Here is a 23,126-nt window from a genome sequence, read left to right on the forward strand (position 1 = left end):
AAAAACAAAAACACAAGGACACTGACCTGTGAAACTATGAGCAAATTGTACTACTTCAACGTGTTGCCTAATGCCATAAACACGAAAATTACTTTCTGGGACACAGAGAAGTCTAAATATTGTTACTAGCAGCATGACAAAGGGACTAGCACTGAATGTTGAATAACTAAGCGAGAAAGTTCAAAGGCCAACTGCAACGAAATTTTGGACCACGTAAAAAGCAAAGTTTAAAGTAGTGTAGATATAAAGGAGCCTCCGTGCAAAAGGCAATGTTTAATATGTAATGACACGAAAATCTTACAAAAATGATCATTTTCGTAACTGAGAAAAATGCCGCCATTACTGCTTGCCAAAAGTGATCCATGACATAACGCATGGCACCCATGCTGGGGTGGCTACCCTACCAAAGCCTGGTCCACACACACCTTTGCCATTGATAGTGCTTCAAAATGTGTTATCTGAATTTGGCTACTATCCATCAGTGAAGCTTGTGCAAAGCAAAGCCGATCCGCGCTACGGAGCATGGTCAGACTGGAGCACACAAGCGCGTACCCCAGCAGTAGCGCATAGTCTGCCGCATAGCATAGATACTGCAGCCGTCACAGAATGCTCGATGAGCCCGTTTGTTGACCAGACGCTTGAGCAACTGCACGCTCCACTTCGTCTCTGTGGGTGACGTAGCTGCAGGGGCATGGCAGTGCGAGCCAGCCCGAGCGCCCAGAGCTTGCAGCTGCCAGCAGCACGTTGAGGAATCTGAGACAACATGTTGGGATTTACATTGTAGCGACAAGCACCAGGTGCACACATCTGCTTAGGTGCTGTTTAATTAAAGGCTGCTAACAAGAAAACTATACAATTACCAGCCCTGTGGTTTTTCCTAGAGTGGTTCAGTGGTGTATACTACTTGTTTATAACAAATTTAGCCAAAGCAAAATTTAAGTTCAGTTGGTCTCTATATGGCAAACATGGTTAAACCGTTAAGCTCACACACATGCAAATTGCACGCAAAGCTGGCATTTCACCTGAACAAATGGTAGGCAAATAGAGCAGATTTTTTTTCTAACGAAGTGGAGGTGCCATCAGCCGCAATTTATGGCAAAACATGGCGTGCACCAAATTTTGTCTAAGCAGTGACAGATGGCACCGCCATTCTCTTCATTGGGACAATTTATTCATGGACCCACACCACTGCAGAAGACGCACAGTTATGACTTTTTCTGGGCAGAACAGGCAACTAACGCATCCAAACATTGTATTGAAAGAAGTGGACTGTGGAGTGCCACACCTCAGGGTGAAAGTTGAGCAAAGACGAGTCAGCAGTTTAGCTTTAAAAGCCATTCATGTCTGGATCCCTTATTTTTGCATTCAGCATATTAAAGGGGCCCTTGAACATTTTTCAAGCCACTGTTTTTCGGCCACGGGTTGGGTAGACGGATGGTTGGAGAGATAAATGCAACAAGAAAGGCAGCGATAGTGGTACACTGTCCGAAGTTATTCGGCAGATGAATTTAAAAAAATTTAAGAAAGAAATATGCAAGCTCTGAACTCAAATGTTGCAGTCTTTTGTCACCATTTCTCTTGCCCGCTGGCATAACCCCTCGCTGCCGATAGTAAGAGCTCAATGCACCTACATAACAGAACATAGCACTCCATTGTTGCCTACATGTTCTATGTTCACCGACGGTGGATACTCAGGTGTAATATGTAGTTTGACCTATTCGGTGTGCACCTTTAATGTTTGCCACAACTGGTCGAGCATGCTGGGACTGTGCAACGCCTCGTTTCTTCAGTTCAGCACAACACCGCAAACAAGAAACAGTGTGCAGCGACAACAATGCACTGCGTGATCCAACACTCGGTAGTGTATTGCTCGCACAAAACAAGACCCTAAGTCTGCTCCCAAGCATGAAGAGGAGCTTCTTTGCTCAGAGGCCAGCGGCCAAAGAACAGATACAGTCAAACCCCGTTACAACGAACACCACATTAACGAACATTTCAGATTAACGAACTTTTCTGAAATCCCGTGCCGACTGCTTATAGTTTCAATGTAAAAATATTTCACTACTACGAACTTCAGAATAACGAACATTTCAGAATAACGATCGTTATTTAATTTCCGTGTCATCTTAACAACACCTCAGTACTACGAACTCATATCCTGAAATGCAAGGATTCTTAGATTTCAGTGTATCCGTCACGGCAGTCGGAGCTCTAAGCTAGCAGACGACGCAGCGCGAAGAGCGGGCCGCCTTGCAACTTGCTTCCCGCAAAAACCTGAGATGGCGCGGAAGGAGAAAGATGCGGGCGGAGACTTTTTTTCCCTTCTCCGTTGTGGAGGCAACGACGCACCAGGTTTTGTGAGTGGAGAGGCGGGGAGCATGGGCTCGTAAAACCTGAGACGGTGCGGCAGAAGAAAAAAAAAAGTAGTAATTAATGCTGAAGTGGGCCTTTTTTTTTTCCTGTTGCGGAGGTGACGACGCATCACGTTTTTCTTGCTTGTCTTCTCAGTTGTTCGCGTGCTGTCACCCGTATCAGGCCTGTCCATCTTGTTTTTCTTCTGGTTATATTATTGTGTTAGAAGTGCGTGCCGGCGTTCGCGTTGCCATGAGCTCAACAACTCTAACCACGGCGAAGAAGCGAAAGCAGTTTTCTTTGAGCGAGAGAGTAGAGATTCTTCGCGAGATAGAAGACGGGAAGAAACAATCCGTCGTGGCTAAAGAACGTGGAGTGGCGCGGTCGACAATCGCCACGATTCTCAAAGATAAGGAGAAAATCTTTAAGCACCAGCAAGAATCTTGCTGCACATTACGGCAGCACCCGAAGACCGCGACGAGTCCGTGTCGGCCACAGATGCGTTGGACTGCTTGCGAAAACTCCGCATATTTATAGCCAAAAGCGGCACAGCGACCGAAGGCGTGCATAAGAATGCGGACGGTCTGGAATCGTTCGTGCTGCAGAGTCTGTGCTGCACCTGTCAGAAGACGATCACGGACTATTTCAAATAAATGTGCCTTGTCTGACGATCACGTGTGCATTGTGTGAGAAACGAGTTCAAGGAGGTACCGTTTCAAAGGTAGGACGCTTGCGTTACTGAAATGCTATTGTTATGGCTAATTTTTGGGCTTTCACTATAACGACCTTTCAGAATAACGAACATTTTCCCGCGGTCCCCTGAAGTTCGTTGTACCGAGATTTCACTGTAGTGCCCCTACAGTGTTTCGTAGTTGAAGATATTTCTTTTTCTTTCTCTTTTACAACTGTGCCTGCTTGCATTAATTTAAGTAGAACAGCAAACAAAACTCAAATGAAATTTTAATTTATGTTCTTGCTGCAATGCAGTGGTTATCCGCAACTCTGTTTTCAACCAATCGCAGAGGAGGGAATGGTGATGTCGTCAATGCTTCCGGTGAACGCCACTAGGCGATGATGCAGTCAGCAGTGATGCAGTGATTTGTTTGCGCGACTAAAATATTCAACATTTCGATACTGGTGCTTTGACCTATGCTAAAGACATCTCTAGTCGTCAGCCTATGCAGCCTGCAACATAAAGATGGTGGCTTGAAAAGTGTTCAAGGGCCCCTTTGTACAAACAGTGCCCAGTATTTTTGCACATGTGCTGCGAGTAGCCGCTAATCTTTCTTTTTTTTCCTTTTTCAGAGCTAAAGAAACCAGCAGCTGCAGCAAATAGGTTAACCTGCTCTTACCATTTGGAACATCTAAGGCATACTCATTAATTTCATGCGCAGAGCAGTGTACTGACACTTTGCTTAGATGGCTGCAGTCATACAGGCCATTGTTACAATTTGTAGCCGTGTAAATGTTTCCCAGCTTCATAAGCAACAAAATTTTCTTCAAGCAATCGATGAGGGTAGCTACGTGTGCTTTTTGGTAGGTCACCTACTAATTTGTATTAACGTAGGCAGAATCACACGGCCATAGAAGGCACATGAGACTGCACAAAGTACTATCTGTATGTTGCCTTGTGTGCTTTTCATGTCCGTGCCATTGTGCTTGCACTAACAACAAATTGGAAGTTCTTCAAGCAGCCTGCAAGCCACCTTCAGCAGCAACGAGAACCAAATAGACGTCTCCCTGCATGTAACTACTTAAGCCAGCACAACCAAGCACACCTTTGTTGGTTATTTCCTCAACTTTCTTTTTTGCAAGACACTTGGTACACAGGTACAGGGCACTTCATGACATTCTCTTTAATTCTCTGCTTTGATTCATCGCGATGCAATCAATGCAAGCAGCTGCAGCAACGCTTTAAAGACAGGACAGGCACCGAAGAACTGCAACCGAGTTATTCCTACATGTAAACAAGCCAGCAAACAAATGGGAGGGGTAGAGTTGTAAAAAAATATATTAGTGCACTTTGCATGTACAAACAGTGGGAAGCACAGAGACAACAGGGTCTACAGAATGCAGGGAAATTACAAGGAGACACAAGCAGGAGGTAGCATTTGCTTTCTAAACAGAAAGAGGGGACCACAAGGAGAACATAGCTTACACGCTTACGACCCCAAGAGAAGTGTGGTCTAAGGGTTGCCCAGACCTGAATAGCGGGCAGCAATTAAAAGCCCGGATAAAATTTCTATTTGGTAACTGCATTCAGCTATGTGGACGCACTACTCTCGGTGTACTATTGTGAACAAGGGTGCCTAGGACCATACAGTACTTTGTTGTTGCGCCAGCCAACCAGAATAGAGACTCGGAAAAAGGGTTCCTCCATTGCCTGGCTCCAATCTCTGGCATAACGCCAACTGAACTGAAGCTTCACGAAAGGATTAGCAGCGCACAATGGGCGAGCCACTCCTTCCTGTTCTAACCCTAACCCAAACGAGGGCGCGCACGAGGCTCCGCCTTATGCAGGGCACGGGCGGTGGCCCTTCGACTTTTACAAGCCCATGCGTATCCTAACCTTGGAGTTCCTCATACAATATACCCTGAAAAGTATCCCAGTGCAGACTGCCCTGCCTGTGGACTAAGGGCAACATTGGATCATGTGCTGTGGGACTGTGAAGTCATCAGCTCCTCCTTCAGCGAGGATAGGTGGGCTGCGCTCTTGGGCAGCCCCGAACTCAACGACCAAACCCTGGCCGTCCAGACTTCCCGCGATCAGGCCGTCAAGCTCGGCTTGGTGTCCCTACATGGGACTAGCCGGGTGGCGCTAGGTCTCCCCTGCGTCTTCTCTGGACCTAATAAAGTTATTTCACTCACTCACTCACTTCCTGTTCTAAAGAAGGAGTGGCTCGATCATTGTGCGTTGCTAATGCCGTCGTCAGCAACTGGCTCTCGTCATTGACTACCCCGCACGATTCCTGTGCCTTCACTGTACCACAGGGAGCTAGTGAGACAGCAGACACACCCACAAGGGCATCCACGGGGGTTGTCCACAAGGGTACCCCCACTGGATGCTCTTGGGTACCCTAACATGTAATTAGGTTGTGAATCATGCATTCCAAGCACTTTAGTGTATCCTAGCACATAGTACTGTTTGCGGCACCAGAAAGAAAGAGAAAAGACAAAATAGATGAAATAACAGCAACCACAGGGCTAAACAACAGCTTATGCCTGTCATCCTCTCGTCCTGTTCCTTCACGTTCTTTCGTGCAGCAAGATTAAGGCGTTTGCAGTTAAGTTTTAACACCCGTACATAATCCACTGCTTCTGCAGTGAGAACGGGCCCAATGTGAGTATGTCAAGAAGCAACTGTCCATATGACCCATCCACTTAACTCAATTTATAGCTCACACATAGCTATACCCAGCAAAAGACATGTGATCCATTAAAGACAAAATTCCTGGTCCTTGCCCTACCCCCTCCCCTCTACATAGTCACCGTATGGACCTCACCGGACAATCACACTGACTCAAATGCTGGGCAACTGTACAGAAATCACGGGATAAGAAGGATTTTTCAGATGCACGAGGTAAGAGATGTAGAGTAGGTACAACAAGAGGCTTCATTGATGCCGTTCCTTGCGTGTGGCCGCCTGCTTCTGGTTGCACAGCAGCACCAGGTTCTGCACTGCGGTCAGTGTGGACTGCTCGTTCTGGCCAGTCACCAGGTGCCGGTCTACCACCACGTGCACTTCATCAGGGTCACTCGCTGGAAACAAGCCGGAATTGAGTCTAAGCCAAGGGGCCTTCTTCCAAAACACAACAGCTTAAAAATTAGTGAGTGAAAATAGCAGAAGTAGTAGTAAACATTGTAGTAGGCACTACAGCATTTTCACTTACAGTTGAACCATTCACATACGAGGCAAAAATACCTTTGTTATACTGAATATTCGTCATAAGCATGCATTCGTTAAATACTTATATCGGCGAGAAACATTTTACATTTACTTCAGTATATCCAATAGCTTGTTATGTGCACATTTTCTATGCCGACATTCAATTGTACCGCTACCACTTTGCCATTACTGCTACGAGCTTCAAGCAAACTAGATAACCCACGCTACCTGCAAGAATGGTGTGGTTTAGCTAGCACATGCAGAGCTTGTTTCCGGTCAAATCTGTAGCATAACAATCAAGTTGTAACAGTATGGTAAATCTATGTCAGACAAACAGCACAGAATAGACACAAATCACGAGAACAATGAAAGAAACATGGATATAAACAAGAAACAGACAATTTGCATAAATGAGCACCCCGATGTGCTAAAGTTCTATGCTATGAGTGACAACCAAGTGGAGCACATTTGATAGATCAAGGCTCCAAAATGTCCCAAGCACTACTTTCATTGAGAACAGAGCTTTCGTGAAAACATGAAGTTAACATGAGACAGATCTGGAAATACCACAGCTGTGAAAATATGAAACCAACGCCTTGCGATATCTTATGTCCCATTCATAAATGATGAACAGCAGTCAGACAGAAATGTTATTTAAATTGCATTTCAACATTTAAGATACTCTCAGTTCTAATAACTTTGACCCCTCTGTCGGCAGTACTTGCAAGACTCTGGCACCCAAGCTTTGCAGCCAACTCTCTGCCTCATGTGAAATGATAGTGCCTGGCAAACCAAGACCTTCAAGATTTATGGCACAATACAAGATTCCTGTGATGAAATGACGTGTGGCTGACGTATCATCACCCATTTCCTCAGGCAATCTGCAGCTTTCAAATGCAATTATCTTGCCAACTTGATGCAAAACAGATGCTGGGAGATTTCTAGGACTAATCTGTTACTTTAGTTAGGCTTAATATTTGCCTTTAGCGTACCTAACTCGCAATGAACTACGAAAGCCACAGCTAAGCCAGTACTTCTGGTGTTGCTGCAGATCGCATTCGCAAAGCTCTACAGTGGAACCTCGATTATACGTCTGTGATGTGTGGTGCGCGACATGGTGCGGTGAACGGGATGGACAGGAGTAGACGACAAGGAGTGCGTGCGTGCTGGAAGGAGGAAAACGACGACGCCGAAGAGCATTTGGCACGTGAACGCACGGCACAAGAAAAGCAACTAAAAGAAGAAAAGCCAACCAATTAGGAAAGACCACGGGGCGTCAGGCAGCCAATCGGAGAATGCCTAATCGGCCAGAGAGAAGAAAAAGCGTGGTGCGCGGGGAGACGCAGGGGAGACGCCGGGAGAGTTCCAGGAAGCGACGCCAGGAGGAGGTCAACCACCGGACCGGGAGTTGAAGACGGACCGTCGGGTTCCGGACCCAAGCCACCAGGCCTTCACCCAACCAGGGCCTCCTGCCAGCCCGTTTCTGTGCGTCGCCCATCTACCCGAGCGTGCCGCCAGCTGCTCAAGGCCGGTGAACTTCTGCGCCCGTGGGCAGGACAATACCAGTCGGGCTTCAGGCCCGAGTTCTACGCCAGCTGCCCGGCCAGAATGCCGCCCCCTTCAGTCTGCCACCTGCTGCCCGAGGCTGGCGTTCGAGCTTCTGTGCCCGCGGGCAGGACGAGAGCAGTAGGGCTATGGGCCCGAGATCTACACCCAGCTGCCCGGCCAGAACGCCGCCACGGTCTGCTCGTGCTGCCAAGCCGCCTGCTTTACCTATCCAAGCTAGAGCTGGCGTGCTCCAGTCGCCCAGTCAACCATCCCACACCCCGACCTTTGTTGAGACCGGCGCAACTCCTTTCGTCAACTTGCCGCCACGTCTCCGCGTCGAGACTTATGCGTCCCTGCCGTCGTGGCAAGCCCGGACTCACGCACTAGTTAACTTTATACTAGCCCCAAGTGTGTCTATTACTGCCGTGATGTCTATTTGAGTGTTTCTTTTATGTTTTTCTATTTTCTTCTATTTATTTCTAGCCTCTATTTAGTTTCATTAAAAGTTTGTGTGTGTTTTCGAAACCAACGGCTTTGTCCTCAATTGGGTTCTCGGAGGCTCCGCCTAAGAGAATCGTTAAAACCGTTGAGTACACAAACCTTGCATCACAACGTCCTGCGGTGATGCAACAAACCACATTTTACGTCAAATTGGTTTGGTCCAGGTAAAACCCCTATAAAGATAATGTATTAAAAACCTTGATTATGCGACAATTTTACGCTGACCCCGCCTCATACAATGCCCATCTGGTACTGTCCAAGAAAAAGGAAAAGCCCAAAACAGATGCAGGCTGGCACGTGAGCACACTGTAACCAGCTGATAAAGGGTGTGCAATACCGTATTTACTCAATCGTAACACAAGTTTTTTAATTATTTTCTATGCTTGAATTCGAACCTCACATTACATTTGAATAATGGCAAAATTTACAAATATAGAACAAATATTCTAAATTTCGCAGTTCTTAGCATTACAGTGGCAATCTGCACCTTTACGTCTCAATCCAATCCATAGACAAGTTGGCCACATTCGAAACTTGTTTTTTGTAGGAATTAACGCCATTTTCACTGTACTTAGGTTGGGGTTACGGTGCTGCAGTACCTTGTGGTCTTTTGCGTTTCAACTTCGCTTATTCGTGACATTATGGCAACGTAGAGCATTTGATATGACGCCTGCTTCGAGAGACGAGCAATTTTGATGGCCCTGAAGGATGGAAACTCCGCCATGGCTTGGAGGCTCGATGTCAACAATTCACGGTTGGCAGGACCAGCAGGAGGCCCTCTTTAAATGTGAGGCTTGTCGGAAGGCTTCTGTGCACCTGGTAGTGGTTTGGTACCGTCCCCGAATGAAATGCTCATGCGGCCTCTTAAGAAGTACTTACTCTCAAACAAGCTCGACGGTAACGTGATCTCGTGTGATCACTTACAGAGACAGTTTCGCTTTCGCGGGACTCAGCTCGTGACGCTTGTTGCGGACACTTTCGGAACCGAGTCAAGCAAAATTTCGCGAAAGTGAAACTGTCTATGAAAGAGTTTGCCCAAGAATACCGCCCAAAGAAAGCTGTCTCCACCTCAGACAATGACACCAAGTGAAGAGAACTTCTTTCCAAATTGTCCGTCCGTTCCGACTTACACAAATGTGTTCCGTAGCATCGACAACAAGCTGCCAGATGCTGCAGCTCTCGAGAGGAAGCTGCTGCATCACAGCTGGGCAAACATCCGGAAAAAGATCACCGATCTTTTTTTTTTTTTAAGGTGAGAATAAAGATTCACTCACACCTTCTTCAATTGAATGCTTGAGTCTTCTTTGTTTATTTATTTAACCTATCTTCCTTGGAGCAGTGCAGGTTCGTGCTGTGGATGTATACAGGTGATCTGTACCCGTTTTTTGGGCAAGACTGAGCGTCACTGCCTATATTCTTAGTTTTTCGATTATACGACGCCCGCATTACATAACGGTATTGTGTGGTCTTCTCAAACTCATATAATCATGATTCCACTGTATTTATGAATTAAAAACTTAAATTTTCACAGGCTAAATGCAGTCAGTGCCCAAATGAAATATATTGCGACAAACAGATGATCTGGAAACAGTTAAAGGGCCCCTCTCTAGGCCCCATAGCAAATTTTGGTTATACACTGGAAGTTGTTATGTGTCCTGTAGGGAGCGTTCTACGGGGAAAAAAATTCAAATCGGCTCATTAATAGCCGAGGTAGAACTATTTCAGTGCCCTGAACCCATGATTTCACAAGGCGAGCTCCACTGCATAGCAAGACTCTCCACTAGCCTCATCTAGCCTCCACAAGCGTAATTCCTTCCCTGCGTTTTCCCATAACGGAACTCGAGGATCACGTGACGCATACGTCACGGGCCCCACCTTCATGTTTCCTTTCTCCAAACTTTTTCTTTTCGGTGCTGCACACTTCCGCTGACGGCGTTGCGCGCGAGCTGTTGTAACGTCGCGTTTCACGGAGCGCCCGATTTTGCATGCTGTGCTCAAGGACACATGACTAGCAGTATAATTTAGTGCTACACGAATACTGAGGCAGAAAGAGCAGATCGCAGAGCATGATCGTGCGCTGGAACACAGTGGAAAATGGCATAGTTTCGGTACCTGCGCATGTGACTGCACAACCATGGGAACAAGCAGACGAAGCACAAGTACATCCTCTTGCTTCAGTATGAAGCAAAAGAAAAAACACGCAGACATTCCATCTGTGTGTTATTATTTCTCTAAACTTCACTTCGTCAATTCAAGCAACAGATTACACAAATAACAGACGTTGCCTTGACTAATTGTCGAAGTCACATGTCACCACGAGCGACATCGCTCTGCGGACATGAGTACATAGGTGCAGGGACACGAGAACGGCACCGTCCGGCTTGGAGTGCAGTTGCCTTGAGGGAAAGGGAAAACGGCATTCGGATTGAAATTTCAGACCTGTCCGCGGCACATAGCGATGCAATTCTTTGCAAACACGCTTCTTAGCGTGCATTGTATGATCTGCGCTTGTCAGCTCAATATGGCCAGACCTGGTGAGAGGCCCTTTAGCAATTTCCTTTCTTCTTTCATTCTGAAGGGAAAAGGAAATTAACACTTCATTTCAGCCTCTGTTCATGGGCAAATAAGTTTTTCACATGTTTTGTCTAAGTTACATTTGAAACATTGATGCATACAGTTTAACCAGTCTGTGTGCACATGTGGCTACTGAAAAGAAAAACAAATGTTCTCACTTATATAACCGTAATGCACATATTAAATTTTTAATTCAGGCACAACTGGTACAACAAGGCTAGTCTTCCTGACACAAACACACACAGTGTACAGAATTTAAGGCCATGCGAGCTACTCACAGCTGTACAGTGCCCCTCGATCCTTGATGACATCCTCGGGGATCACGGGAAGGCTGGCAAAGTCGGGGCTCCGGGCAAGCTCAAATACAGAGACCTGCATGTGCACACCAAAGAGCAAACTGCACCAGCTGCTGCAAACAAGGGCTGTGCAACACCACATGGCATAATAGTTTGCCGAGAACTAAGTTGTTGCACCAAGTACGTGTGCGAGTATGCAAGCATGTGAAAGAGTTAGCAAACTGACCAACAGTGTTAAAATCAAATTGCAATCCATCAATGAGAACAGGCTTTTCTGTGGAAAATGGATTACTTTTGGCATACTACCTACATTTAACAATTAACCAAGACAGGCATCTCTTCTACGTTGCTGTTCTGCCCATCTTGCTATACCCCACATTTTTAAAAAAATTGCGTATTTGAAAAGTTAAATTATTCAAAAAAAGGGAAGGACCAAGATCATAGTATAAATTGCTCCAGTGTTCTCTGTCAACTCTTAGGGATTACCACTTCCGATGGACACTGTCTAACCCACTGGGCAGGATGCCTGTTGCTCCAGTGAAATGCTCTGGCCACCATACCAACCCCCCACCGCTCGTCTAAAGTGTCATTACCAGAGTTCTATCATAAGAAGCCAACAAACACTGACACCAAGGACAACACTGGGGAAATAACTTGTGCTTAATAAATGAATTAAAGAAACGATAAATTAATGGAAATGAAAGTGGATAAAGAAACAACTTGCCGCAGGTGAGGAACGATCCCACAACCATCGCATTTCGCGTGCGATACTCTACCAATTGAGCTACCGCAGCGCCATTTCCCCATCCACTTTCTTGGGTATTTATATTTCCTTGTAGAACCCTGGGAGTGTTAGCCAGCGCCACCACTCGCAGACCTTGGTGGCGGACATGGAACATCACTTCGGCCACAGGTGTAGCGAGAACGTGATCTTTTTGGGTGAAGGCAGCAGGTCAATAAATCCACACATGCTACCTGAAGGCATCAATGTTACAGGATTCGAGACCCTCGTTATGTAATAAACAAGAAGAATGGGTGTGTCCTTGCCAGCCACCACATGCACTGCTTACGCGGCAACGCACGCCGTGCAAACAAGGCGCAGGATTGCAGTCTTTCAGCTTTCCACACGCTTGGATGCAACTCTGTAGTCTGTAACACATTCTGTAGCAAAGTATTCTATTCTGCTACGCAGGCATTCCTTTCATTCACGGGTGAAAACATGTTCAGTCACAAGGCTGCAACATGTGCCCAAAAAAACTCTGTGCCTTGTCTGCAGGGGTTAAGCAAGGAGGGGATGCCACATGGCCAGCCCTCTACTCGGTCAAGTGCGTGTTTCCCCCAAAAGAAAATTCCTGGCTACGCCGCTGCTGGTCTGTGTGCTGAAAACTCGCTTGGGTACCTACTCGAAATCACAGGTGACAGCAGCAGCATGTATGCCTATACTAGTGCGCGTCAAACCGAAAAGGGGTGTTCTCTCGCACTGAAAGAAAGGTCTATAGACGGCACCAGTTCTGCTTTCGTCACACAAGAGAATAGTACAGAGAAGTAAACAGAAACTAACATTCTATACTGAAAGTATGTGAAGAGATGACAGCATGATCGTGGAGGCTGCAGAGGTGCTATGGAACACCAACAGATTCGGTTACCACTAACCATGTGCTTATGAACAATGTCGACGGAGAGTACATGTGCACATTTATGAAGTACAATTAGTGGGACTGTAATCACGAAGAACAGAAAGGCATTGCAGCCAAGTTAACAGACACGGCTATTCAATGGATGAATGTCACCTTCAGTATACCAAAATATCTTTGGCGCATACTACTGGAATAAACCAATGTTAATTCGTTTTACAATGTATTTTACTTGGATTGGATTTAGCACATGCGAATGAGATAAATGGCTTGACTGAATAAGTGTTCATTGGAGGCATATGCTCAAGGGCGAAATGGCACTCACTGCAGTCAAAGTGCATCGGCGGAAGCTCCACACATCGGAGTCATCCATAGCAGAGAAGAGACCGGCAACTCCCATACCAATGGCACAGATTGGTTCTGACAAAGAGCAGAAGAAGCAGATGGTTGCACAATGTTCTTGCATATAGCCAAAATAACAGGCAATCTCCTGGCTCAAGTATAAAATGAAGGACACTGGGTTGTTTTTCCCGGATCACAAAGGGAGGGTGTGTAACAAACCCTTTTACCAATCTGCCAGCCTAGTTCACCACTCCACATATTCACCAAATTTAGGGTACCACCAGACATCATTCAAATGTAAAGAAAGTGTGAAATGTGCATGGCATCATCACAGGAGACACATCTAAGCTGCAACTAGTTTGGCGCCTTGTGGGAAGGCTAGCTTTACACTTACCAGAGGATCTACAGGCTGGCCAATTCAGTTAACGACTACACAACTTCGTCAAAAATCTGGAGCTAAAGGGCTGCTTACAGCTTTAATATGGTTGGCAGGTAACATGATGGCTTCAGCACAGTATTTGTATGGTTAAAACCATGCCACCCGCAGCACTTATGCACAAGCAGGTGGACCCTATGTATATGTCAAGGTAGTTAGCTTTGGTTACCTAAACAAGTAAGACATTTGTGCTAAGGCTTATGCCACAATTCATTACCAAAACAGCCTCAAACACAAGATACCTAGGAACAAGCACAAACAATGAAAACAGTGCAACAATGATAATGTTTCTAAATATATCAGACACATTACCTTAACATGAGAAAATCACTGGCCCAACCTGAAATTAGGTAAGAAGTCTTAGTCAACGTCATATTTATAATGTTACCACAGGCTCTGACAAACTGCTTCCATGGGCATCACAGTGGTGACACTCAATTACATAAAAATACTGCTATATAATCTCACATGAGATTAATTAAAACAGAAATTTGTTCCCATGTTCCCTCACAGAATGCGCTGATAAGATGAAGCAAGAGAAAGTTTTGCTGAGTCTACTACATAAAAAAATAAAATTCAGCAAGCTTGCTTCCTAGGTCCTTGCATGGCCTCTAAAGATCAGAGCAAAATAAAAAAAGCACACTAATGCTAAGTAACTGAGACTCTGATAAAGAAAAATATTCTGCATTTCTTTAGCAGTGTTAATTTCCCTACTGCAAGGGTGTGTTTACAATTGGTCTGAGTACAAAACAAGTTTTCTTCTTACTATATGATATAGTTATATAGTATTACTCTGAAGTGTGTGCATCACATATAAAACATTCAGTACATTACACAAGACTAATGTTGCTAAATTAATTGTTAGAGGTAGCCAAATATCAACATTTAAAAATACAAATCGAATACAAGTAGTTAGTCTCAAATACTGAATAAAATATCGAACAGTCGAATACATACGCATGTAGTATTTACAGCAGGAATATTTATTTTTTTAGGCACACCATAATGGGGTCTCTGGAAATTTGGATCACCTGGGGTTCTTTAACGTGGACCCAAACCTAAGTACACGAGTGTTTCACATTTCACCCCCATCGAAATGCGGCAGCCGTGGCCGGGATTCGATCCCACGACCACGACTATTGGGGGACAAAGGATCAATTCGCAATCATGGACAAAGGAACAATTTTAAACATAGGATTGCTCATTGTTATTAAAGAAGCTGCACAAAGCGCTCTAAATATATTTACAGCCTGATTACACGCAAGCCTCCCAGGAATAAATGGCTGCTGAATGACTAGCTCTTCAAAAATGTAGAAAAAAGTTACGGAAAAAAAATTTTAAAAATCTGGAGTTGCGGAAAAGTAAAAAAAATTGAAGCTCTGCTGAAGGCCTTTGTCGCAAACACAAGTAAACAAGCTAGTTGGAAGCAAAACATCATTGGTTGTAGCGTAAAAGATAAAACTGCTGCATGAGTAGAACTTCAAAAACACTAAAAGGCAGACTACAAGCAAAAATTACGATTTTGTATGCTTTTGCCGCAATCAGGAAAATGAAGTTTGCATTATTCATTTTTTATCTGCACTGCTTCAAAACATTTGTCGTTGTTTCACTTCTGATAATTTGCAATAATTTGTTTAGCAGGCAGAGAACAGAGCAAGACAAGGAGTAAGTTGTAAAATATTCAGTTGGCCTTGAGGATTTGAAAATACCGAATACCATAGATCATTTCCGAATACGAAAAGGTAGTGTTTAATATTGAATTCGTATTTGAAACTTTGAATATTTGCCCACGTCTATTAATTTTCTCATAAATGTGTGCACCATTTGCTGTGCTTATTCAATGACATTCATGCATTTTATGCAAAGGCGCCAAGTTATCCAACAACGGTTAACACCAATAGAAATTGTACGAACTAATGTTTTTCCACCTCTGAAACATGGAGTGCCAAAGCATATAACCGTTTAATCACTGGCCACTAATAACACAACCCAACTTTCCGTGTGTGATAAGAGCACTAACTGAGATACCATATTCTTATTCAACTCGATCCACCCCGACAGAAGTCAATTTCCACTGTTCTTTCTATTGGGACAAAGGGATACACACAAGGGGATAAATCTCATTCAAGTGGCTTCCGCTGCCCCTCTTTGGGCATTCAAGTTCAAGCACCAATCCAAAGGAAGGTGCTCACTTTTCTCTTGGATGAAATGCCTGAGGATGTGACCCAAGTCTTTGTTCTCGCAGAGGTCATGGACTGCTCCTGGACTGTGAGGCAGAATCAGGCAGGAGTACCGATTGGCTGCACGGAAACAGGCACCCATTCAGCCTCTCGACAGAAACATTAAAACCTTTGCGAGCAACCTTGGCCTAAGGCACACTTCCAGACAGCACAAATCTGGTAACCTCACCCTGCTGCGAACATCAACCCCATTAGCTCACACTCCCCCACTAGTGTGCGCTAGTCCAAGCAGCATCCATTTGTGCTGCTCATCCGACATCACAGACTTGCATGGGCAGGCCAGTTCTCTAGGGTCCCATCACATGTGAAGGGAAAAAAAAATGTGAAGACTTTTACAACTTGTGTAATAGTATGCAATGACAGCTCAGCAGGTGGTCCTTATGAACAGCTTTCTTTAGGCGCCTGTTCAACCACCACGGCTTAGACTTGCCATCTCTGGACCGTGCGAGTACTTCACATTTTCTATGTTTATGTGAGCCCAACAAAGGTGGGTCAAGTTAGCTTCATAAGAGTGGCTTGTTGGGCTAGTTGGTACATGGTTATACTGGAAAAATGCCAGGAAACTTGAAGGGAAAAAGATATAGAAGCAGACTTAGACAAAGCGACAGGAAGGTGGCTGGACTAACAACTCGTACAGCCACTTTTTCTATCGCCCTTCTTCAAGTTTGCTGGCGTTCTAGTATAACCAAGTCAGCTTGTCGGGTTGAAAACAAGTCCTCAGACTCGTGTACCTGAACACTAGCAGGTAGGGCTGAGCTAGCGGCAAGGCGAGTTCGGTCAACCCAATTGCAAGGGGTGGGTAGACTCGCCCAACCTGCTGGGCAAGACGTGAACATGGTTGGGTCGGGCTTAGTCAGTTCGACTTTCGACTCGACACGCTCATGTTTTCATGTAAACAAACCTGTTGAAGGCATACTGAAAGCACCACGTCATGAAATAATGAGCTAAATAAGAACTGTGTTTGCTCAAGCAAGTCAAAAGCTTCACTCTCTGAATCACACTATCCTGTGCAACTACTCAGCAATACACACCGCATAGGAAGCATTAAAAAAAAATTAATTTTCCTTTCCAACCCCTTCTGAACCACAGCAGTTTAGCAGTCGCCACAATGCAGTAGCAGAGGTGTGTTTAACACAGTGTCGAACCAAAACTTTTTTCGTCCCGGTTTTCGTTTTGGTTCCACTCCAGAACCAAAATAATGTTCAAACTGGTTCAGATTCATTTGCATAACTGAAAAATAATTACAGAAAAACAGCACAAACTAATGTTTTTCACAAAAACAGGATGCTGCTGCTAAGCTGTACCGAGAGATAACGCTTGTTTGTTCTTCAGGTCGCACATAGTTACAAAAGAATTATGCAGCTCCGATCCGGAGATTCAACTGAAAACTGTCCGACTGGCCGAAACCGCCGCTAGGGTCCAAGGACTCCTGGCCGTCGTCTAGGTGGGAAGGCTTAAAGCCTTCCCTACATTTGTTGGACAAATAAAGTTTTACAATCCAATCCAATGCAGATCCAACACCAATGCTGGAATCTACGTGAAGCAAAGCATTATTGAGGGAGAGAGAGGAGAACATATCAAGGAAACGCAGGGAGTCCTCCAAGCCTGCTACTCAATTCAGTGGGAAAGAGAAGAGAAGAAAAACGAAGGACGAGGATTAATGATGAGGACAGGCAGTAGGATGCAATTATGCACACATTCGTGTCTGAAGGGCCCATTCACAGCCTCGAATCTAGGCCTGCGTTAAATCCTCTAAAAGAGCCTTGATGGCTCACTTCATCGATGCGGCCGGTAAGTGGCGGTCAATGGCCCAGCAACGTTTTTTCACAGAATGGCCTGTTGTTAATTGGTGCTAACAAGGAAACCAATGCCTGCCATTTGCGGTCATACGAGGGACAAGGTACAGGTACACTGCACGCATCACAGTATGGAGAGTCCACGTGTCTGATGCGATGCAAATATTCCTGCATTAACACAACACCTAGTCCTCCCTCAGGCCCAATACACCGAGAAGCATATCAACGGTGCTGCTACATTTAAAATCACAGGGACATGGCTTGTATTTACAGATGAGGTGACATAGTTGTACCACAAGTGCAGGCAATGCGTTGGTGAAGAACTCCAGAAAAGGTGGGAAGTCTCAACTGAATACCATTATTTTTTCCTTTACATTTCGTTCTGGAGCAAAAAAAAAAAAAAAGAAGAAGCGTAATGTTCTGGTATGAGAAAAAATGTGTTTCTACTTTCGAGTAAAAACGATGCAGTGTGTCTGATGATATTGAAACCAAGCCCTTCATAATGGGTGACCTACAGAGAACCTAGATCTGGCCCTAGATCTGGAATTGGCATAAAAAATATAATTTCAAATTCAATGCCACATTTACAAGTCGCAAAAAAAAAGTGCTGCTTTTTCACAGCTGGCAGCTGTGAAGTCTGCGGCTACCGTAGCGCTACGGTAGCCAGAGACTTCTGCCTCAGACATTCCTATTCCAGATAATAAAACATACATAAAAAATGCTAAAACATCCATTTATATGTTTGCCAGTGTAGGTTTCATATTCACAACACTTATTTTCGAATACAGAATTATAGGTTAACAGCATGTTCAATAACCGAACCTGCAGTGCTTGAACGCTCAAGCACTGTAAATTACTGTTTTCTTTATCTCAACTCTGTGATTCCATCCTATGCAGAAATTTCAGGATAATTTCCAGTTGCAAAATTTCACAAGACATCCATGTCGACAAAGGGGCACGCAAGTGGAATAACTGGTCATGTGAGTTGTTCACAGAACCAATTTTTCCAAGAGTAGGAAATCAAATTTTGGAAAATATTTATGCTTGTAAAATTATGTCATAGATAGCAAAATTCACAAGACTATTATATTTTCTTGTTCATGTTTGAATTTGTGCTGGTGTACATCTTACTTTTGCGCGTGAATAATGTGTTGGTGGACACATTTTCACCCTTAGAAGCACCACTGTACCATAAAGTGGACCACACAAGAGGCAGCACCCGTCAGCATTGCTTTATGTCAAAAATACAGATAATTTACGATTCTTGTCTAGACGGTACTATGTAGCCACGGGACGTCTTAGAACTAACAAGCATGCACAACTAGTACAAAAAGGCAATGACATTCAAAAGTCAATAAATAAGACATTTGTGGAAGGATCAAAAGAAGAGAAAAAGAAACATTTTCAATACATTCATGCCAGCCAACTAGTGGAATGCAACTGACAACTGCAGTAAAAGTCCCGAATGCGCTTTGGTTAAAGTGTTACAGCCCGACACTGCGGGCACTTCTACTTGTGTTTAAGCTGACATTCTGGCATACATATAACTGTGTAAGCTGTCAACCACAGCATAAATAAATCTTTATGCATGTTTACAAAGAAAAACGTGCAACTACCAATCAACCTACCTTAATTGTCTTCACAAATAAGGCAAATGAGAACACAAAATGTGGGTTTCATACTTACGGTCTACAGTGTGAAGTCCAATGGGGATTGCAAAGACTTTCATGCGAAAGTCATTCAGCCAGCGTCGGCTTTGGTCATCTTGGTTAACGAACTCCAAAGGACGCCCCTGCCAAGCAGACAATGTGGGTTGTTTTGACATCACTGAGCTTTGCTACTAACCCAGCATGAAAACAAAAACATTATGCAGGGTGCAAAGGCTACTCATGTGCGCACCAGGAGCGGCATGAGGATTTTTCTGTTGGGGATAGGGCGGAGCACGATTCTGCAATTTCGTGGGAGGTGCAGAGGCACTCTATCACTTAGCAATCCGTGATGTTGGGGGGGGGCACACCCCTTCCCTTTCACTGCAGGCCTCTGCAACATCCAAGATAGCTGCCGATCATCACCTACCACTAACGACATGCCATCAACCATGTCCAACAGTTGCCTAGTATTTTCCATGTCGTTCTAGGCCCCTTACTACAATAAAAAGCTGTCTAAGTCACAAATTATTGCAGCCTCGAGTGAAGCTGCAGCAAACAGAAAACAAGAGGATGGTGCTTCTCAACTCATGCACACGCACGTCAGAGATGTTGTAGTGCTCCAGTTAAAATAACATTTACTGCACCAGATGAGCAGCCCCTGGTAGGAGGCCCAACGACAATGCAGAGTCCGAGTCTGAGTGCTCCCTCTCAAGCCATGCATTCACGACGCCGCTGACTGTGCTGCTCTTCTTCCTTACAGTGTTTACAAACATTTAGAGCGTGGACAAGATCCTTTCTGGTCCCCGCACTTTACAGTTTTGGCTGCCTGTGAGCGTGATGAGTGACCTTGGCATGTTCGACTGTGCTGGAAAAATTCAGACTCGCCCTCTTTGTGGCAATGGCAACTATTGGTGCACTATTTCCCGAAGCGTCCAGACCTGGATGGTAGGTGCATCACACCTTTCGGGAGGATCCTCTCTCGCATTCTTCACTTGTGGCTGACTACACAGTGCTGATGTAGAACCAACAATGCATACATCTATTGCCACGATACAAAAATGGTAGCAAAGTTGAATGATTGGGCTTAGCATCCAAGGCAGTGTGAATACCATCATAGCGATTCAAAGGCTGTTCCAGCTCGCACCACCGCTCATGTTAACTCTTTCTTCATTCAAACAGCTAAAGAATGGAATCATCTACCTGCTGAAGCGGTGCACTACTCCAGTCATTCATAGTTCAAGGCATTCATTGAAAATATGACCTAAATATGACCACCCCTCATGTAAAACCCCAAATTGGGTATTTGAGGTATGAATAAATAAAGGAAGAAACTACAAAAGATGCCATTAGCGGGGAGATCTCCATTAATGTTGGCCACCTAGGCGTCATTAACATGTATCCGAGGCTTGGCACACAAGCATTTGTGCATTCTGCCTCCATCAAAATGCAGCTGTCACATCTAAGAATTGAACAAGTGTTCTTGTGATGAACAGCGGAACACCACATACACTGACCAACTGTATTGAGCAAAAGCAATGCACCTACTTGAACACTTCTCAACAAATGCAAGTAATCATTGCACGGAGGAGGGACGGCACATGAGATGAGTAAAAAAGGGAAAAAAAGGGCAAGTGGGAAGCTGAACTTGACGTCTTTTAAGCGTTGAATCACTTAGCTTCCATGATCTCCTCATGGCAGTAATCCTATTTGGTATGCTATGAACGAGAGTCAAAAGAATGCCACAATGGTTTGCCTAGTCTGTGGCAAGATTTCACCATACAAAAGTTTTCTTGTTTCTCGATACATCACAAAATCTAACACGAGATCATAAGTGAATTGACAAAAAGAAGTTGGCATTAATGTCAACTCAGTTTGAACTAAATTGTGTGCTGGCACAGCCAGGCAGCAATCTTAGTTTGAAGAAACTGACTGCAACGTACTGTTACAGGGGGAATAGAACAAGTGGGCATGTTTCACTTTTGCAGCCACAACACAATTTGTTAATGTGTGTGGCACTGCCACTTGTTGCTAAAAGCAACAAGTGGAAGTGCAAGTACAACAAGTATTCCCCCTGTACTGTTACAGGGGGAATAGAACAAGTGGGCATGTTTCACTTTTGCAGCCACAACACAATTTTCTAATGTGTGTGGCACTGCCAATTGTTGCTAAAAGCAACATATTGCCGTCTTTCTTGTATGTAGTAGCAGAAGAGGTCGGCCACATACAAGGCTGCTTGCATGATATTATAAAGTAGATAGAAACATAAAAAGTAACATTAAATGCTACACAAATATAGCAAAGCTTTGTATTTGTAACACCTACACCTCATGGAAGACTGTTTCCTAGGCACAAAAATGAAGAAGTGTGTCAAGTTAGCACCACAGTCATGCCATGGCTACATTTAACTTAAAATAACCAAATAAAACAACACAATGGGAAAAACCAATTAGACAATTATGCTAGAAGATTCATTTTATATTTGACTTCATTAACTGTAGATAAACAAGCTCGGAGACTATGTTTACAACAATTGGTTTGTTTCGATGGCAGACGGCAAGTTATGTTGGTCAATACTGATGAATAGACTTTGCACCAGGCACTCGGTGGGTGGTAATGTTCACATAAATAGCCAGACTTGTATTATCAAGAGTACATATGAGAAATAAATATCTTATTCCAAGCAGCGGACAGAAAGTAAGCAGTCGTGCCCATATGAAGAAAAGTGGCCTAGACAATATATGCGCAACAGAATTCTGCGCATTCTTTCAGAATGTTACCAGACGCATGTTTTGAAGGCAAAAATTTTAAGTTCGGGGACGCGACCGTAATCACGCGGCTTGACTCGTTGTGCAAAAAAAACAAGCAATTTTTGCTGCGCACAGATGCATCACCATTAACATCACCATCGTCGTTTGCCCGCTGCACTTCACAACATACGCAACACACAGAACAGAACCCAGTTGGATGCGCGACGCAGCGTTCAGTTGCGCACTATCGGCTTGCTATCGCAACTCACCCCTGGCGTGGCTATTTGGACCGTGAATGTGCTGTGCAGTAGAGTGAACGTTTGAATAAACGATGGCGCCGAGTTTCCTGCAAAAACGAAGGCGTAAACGCATACTTCAGCGACGGATAAACACTTGTCAACAACGGCGTAGCATGCGAGCGTTCGGGCCGTGTGTGCGATAAGCACCCCTAACTTAGCACCGTGCATATACTATCAGACGACAACATCGTGAGATTGGCACTTGCTCCATTTATTAATAGTTCTGATGCGCAGCAGAAAGCTCGCGCGCAACCAAATGCGAAAAGGCGCCGAGCCTCGCACCAGTCCCAACAATTCGGCCGCGCGCATTGGTGGGAAATGGGACGACGGGATTCCGAGCCTTCCGAGTTCACGCGGAGTTCATCGCAGACGCCGAAAGTTCAAAGCGCCGGCGATGCACCTTCACCGGCCGTCGCTGTGAGCAGGCGACAGGGAAATCGAAGCAAACGTTTTCAACAGCGTCTCTACACAAAGCTGCACCGGTTGTCCTAGGAAACGAAGGTGAACTGTGAGAATTCGTCTGCGCTCCTTTAGGCCTAGGCAGTGAAAAGCGCACTCCCCCTTTTTACGCATCGTCGTCTACCCCCCGTCTAGCTCAAGTAGGCCGCCGCTGCCGTACACGTCAAGCCGCGAAAAATGCGCCCGGATCACGGTCGCGGGAGTCCGTACTCACCATCCTTAGAGCCGCTCAAGACGATGAGGCAGCTTAAACGAGGTGCTGAGGACATGGTTCAGGCAGATTCATAGTATTTCCACGAGTCAACAGTAACATGCGCGCCGCAAAAACCGCAAAGCGCGGCTCCCTTGGCGGCGGCGGGTTCAATGC

At 44.9% G+C, this 23,126-nt stretch overlaps 1 protein-coding gene across 1 annotated transcript; it reads right to left on the reverse strand.

Moving 5' to 3' along the window:
• Positions 1 to 4,183: 4,183 nt before the first annotated feature.
• LOC135908482 (glutamine amidotransferase-like class 1 domain-containing protein 1) lies at positions 4,184 to 23,126 on the reverse strand. The gene is made up of 7 exons (XM_065440281.1): positions 22,974 to 23,126; positions 22,271 to 22,347; positions 19,292 to 19,397; positions 15,762 to 15,869; positions 13,117 to 13,211; positions 11,140 to 11,233; positions 4,184 to 6,111 (listed from the first exon to the last, which is right to left on the reverse strand). Exons 1-7 carry the CDS (start codon positions 23,026 to 23,028, stop codon positions 5,966 to 5,968), a joined length of 681 nt encoding a protein of 226 aa, XP_065296353.1. The 5' UTR covers positions 23,029 to 23,126; the 3' UTR covers positions 4,184 to 5,965.

The sequence above is a fragment of the Dermacentor albipictus genome, chromosome 3 (assembly GCF_038994185.2).
Source record: "Dermacentor albipictus isolate Rhodes 1998 colony chromosome 3, USDA_Dalb.pri_finalv2, whole genome shotgun sequence".
In the NCBI taxonomy this organism is placed as follows: domain Eukaryota; kingdom Metazoa; phylum Arthropoda; class Arachnida; order Ixodida; family Ixodidae; genus Dermacentor; species Dermacentor albipictus.

Excerpts from the sequence above, each read along its gene's own strand:
- LOC135908482 (XM_065440281.1), bottom strand. The coding sequence starts at position 23,028 with ATGTCCTCAGCACCTCGTTTAAGCTGCCTCATCGTCTTGAGCGGCTCT. Across the intron at positions 22,348-22,973 it reads CTTGAGCGGCTCTAAGGATG|GAAACTCGGCGCCATCGTTT; the intron begins GTGAGTACGGAC and ends TCGTTTTTGCAG. Across the intron at positions 15,870-19,291 it reads TGGACTTCACACTGTAGACC|CCAATCGGTACTCCTGCCTG; the intron begins GTAAGTATGAAA and ends GTTTCCGTGCAG.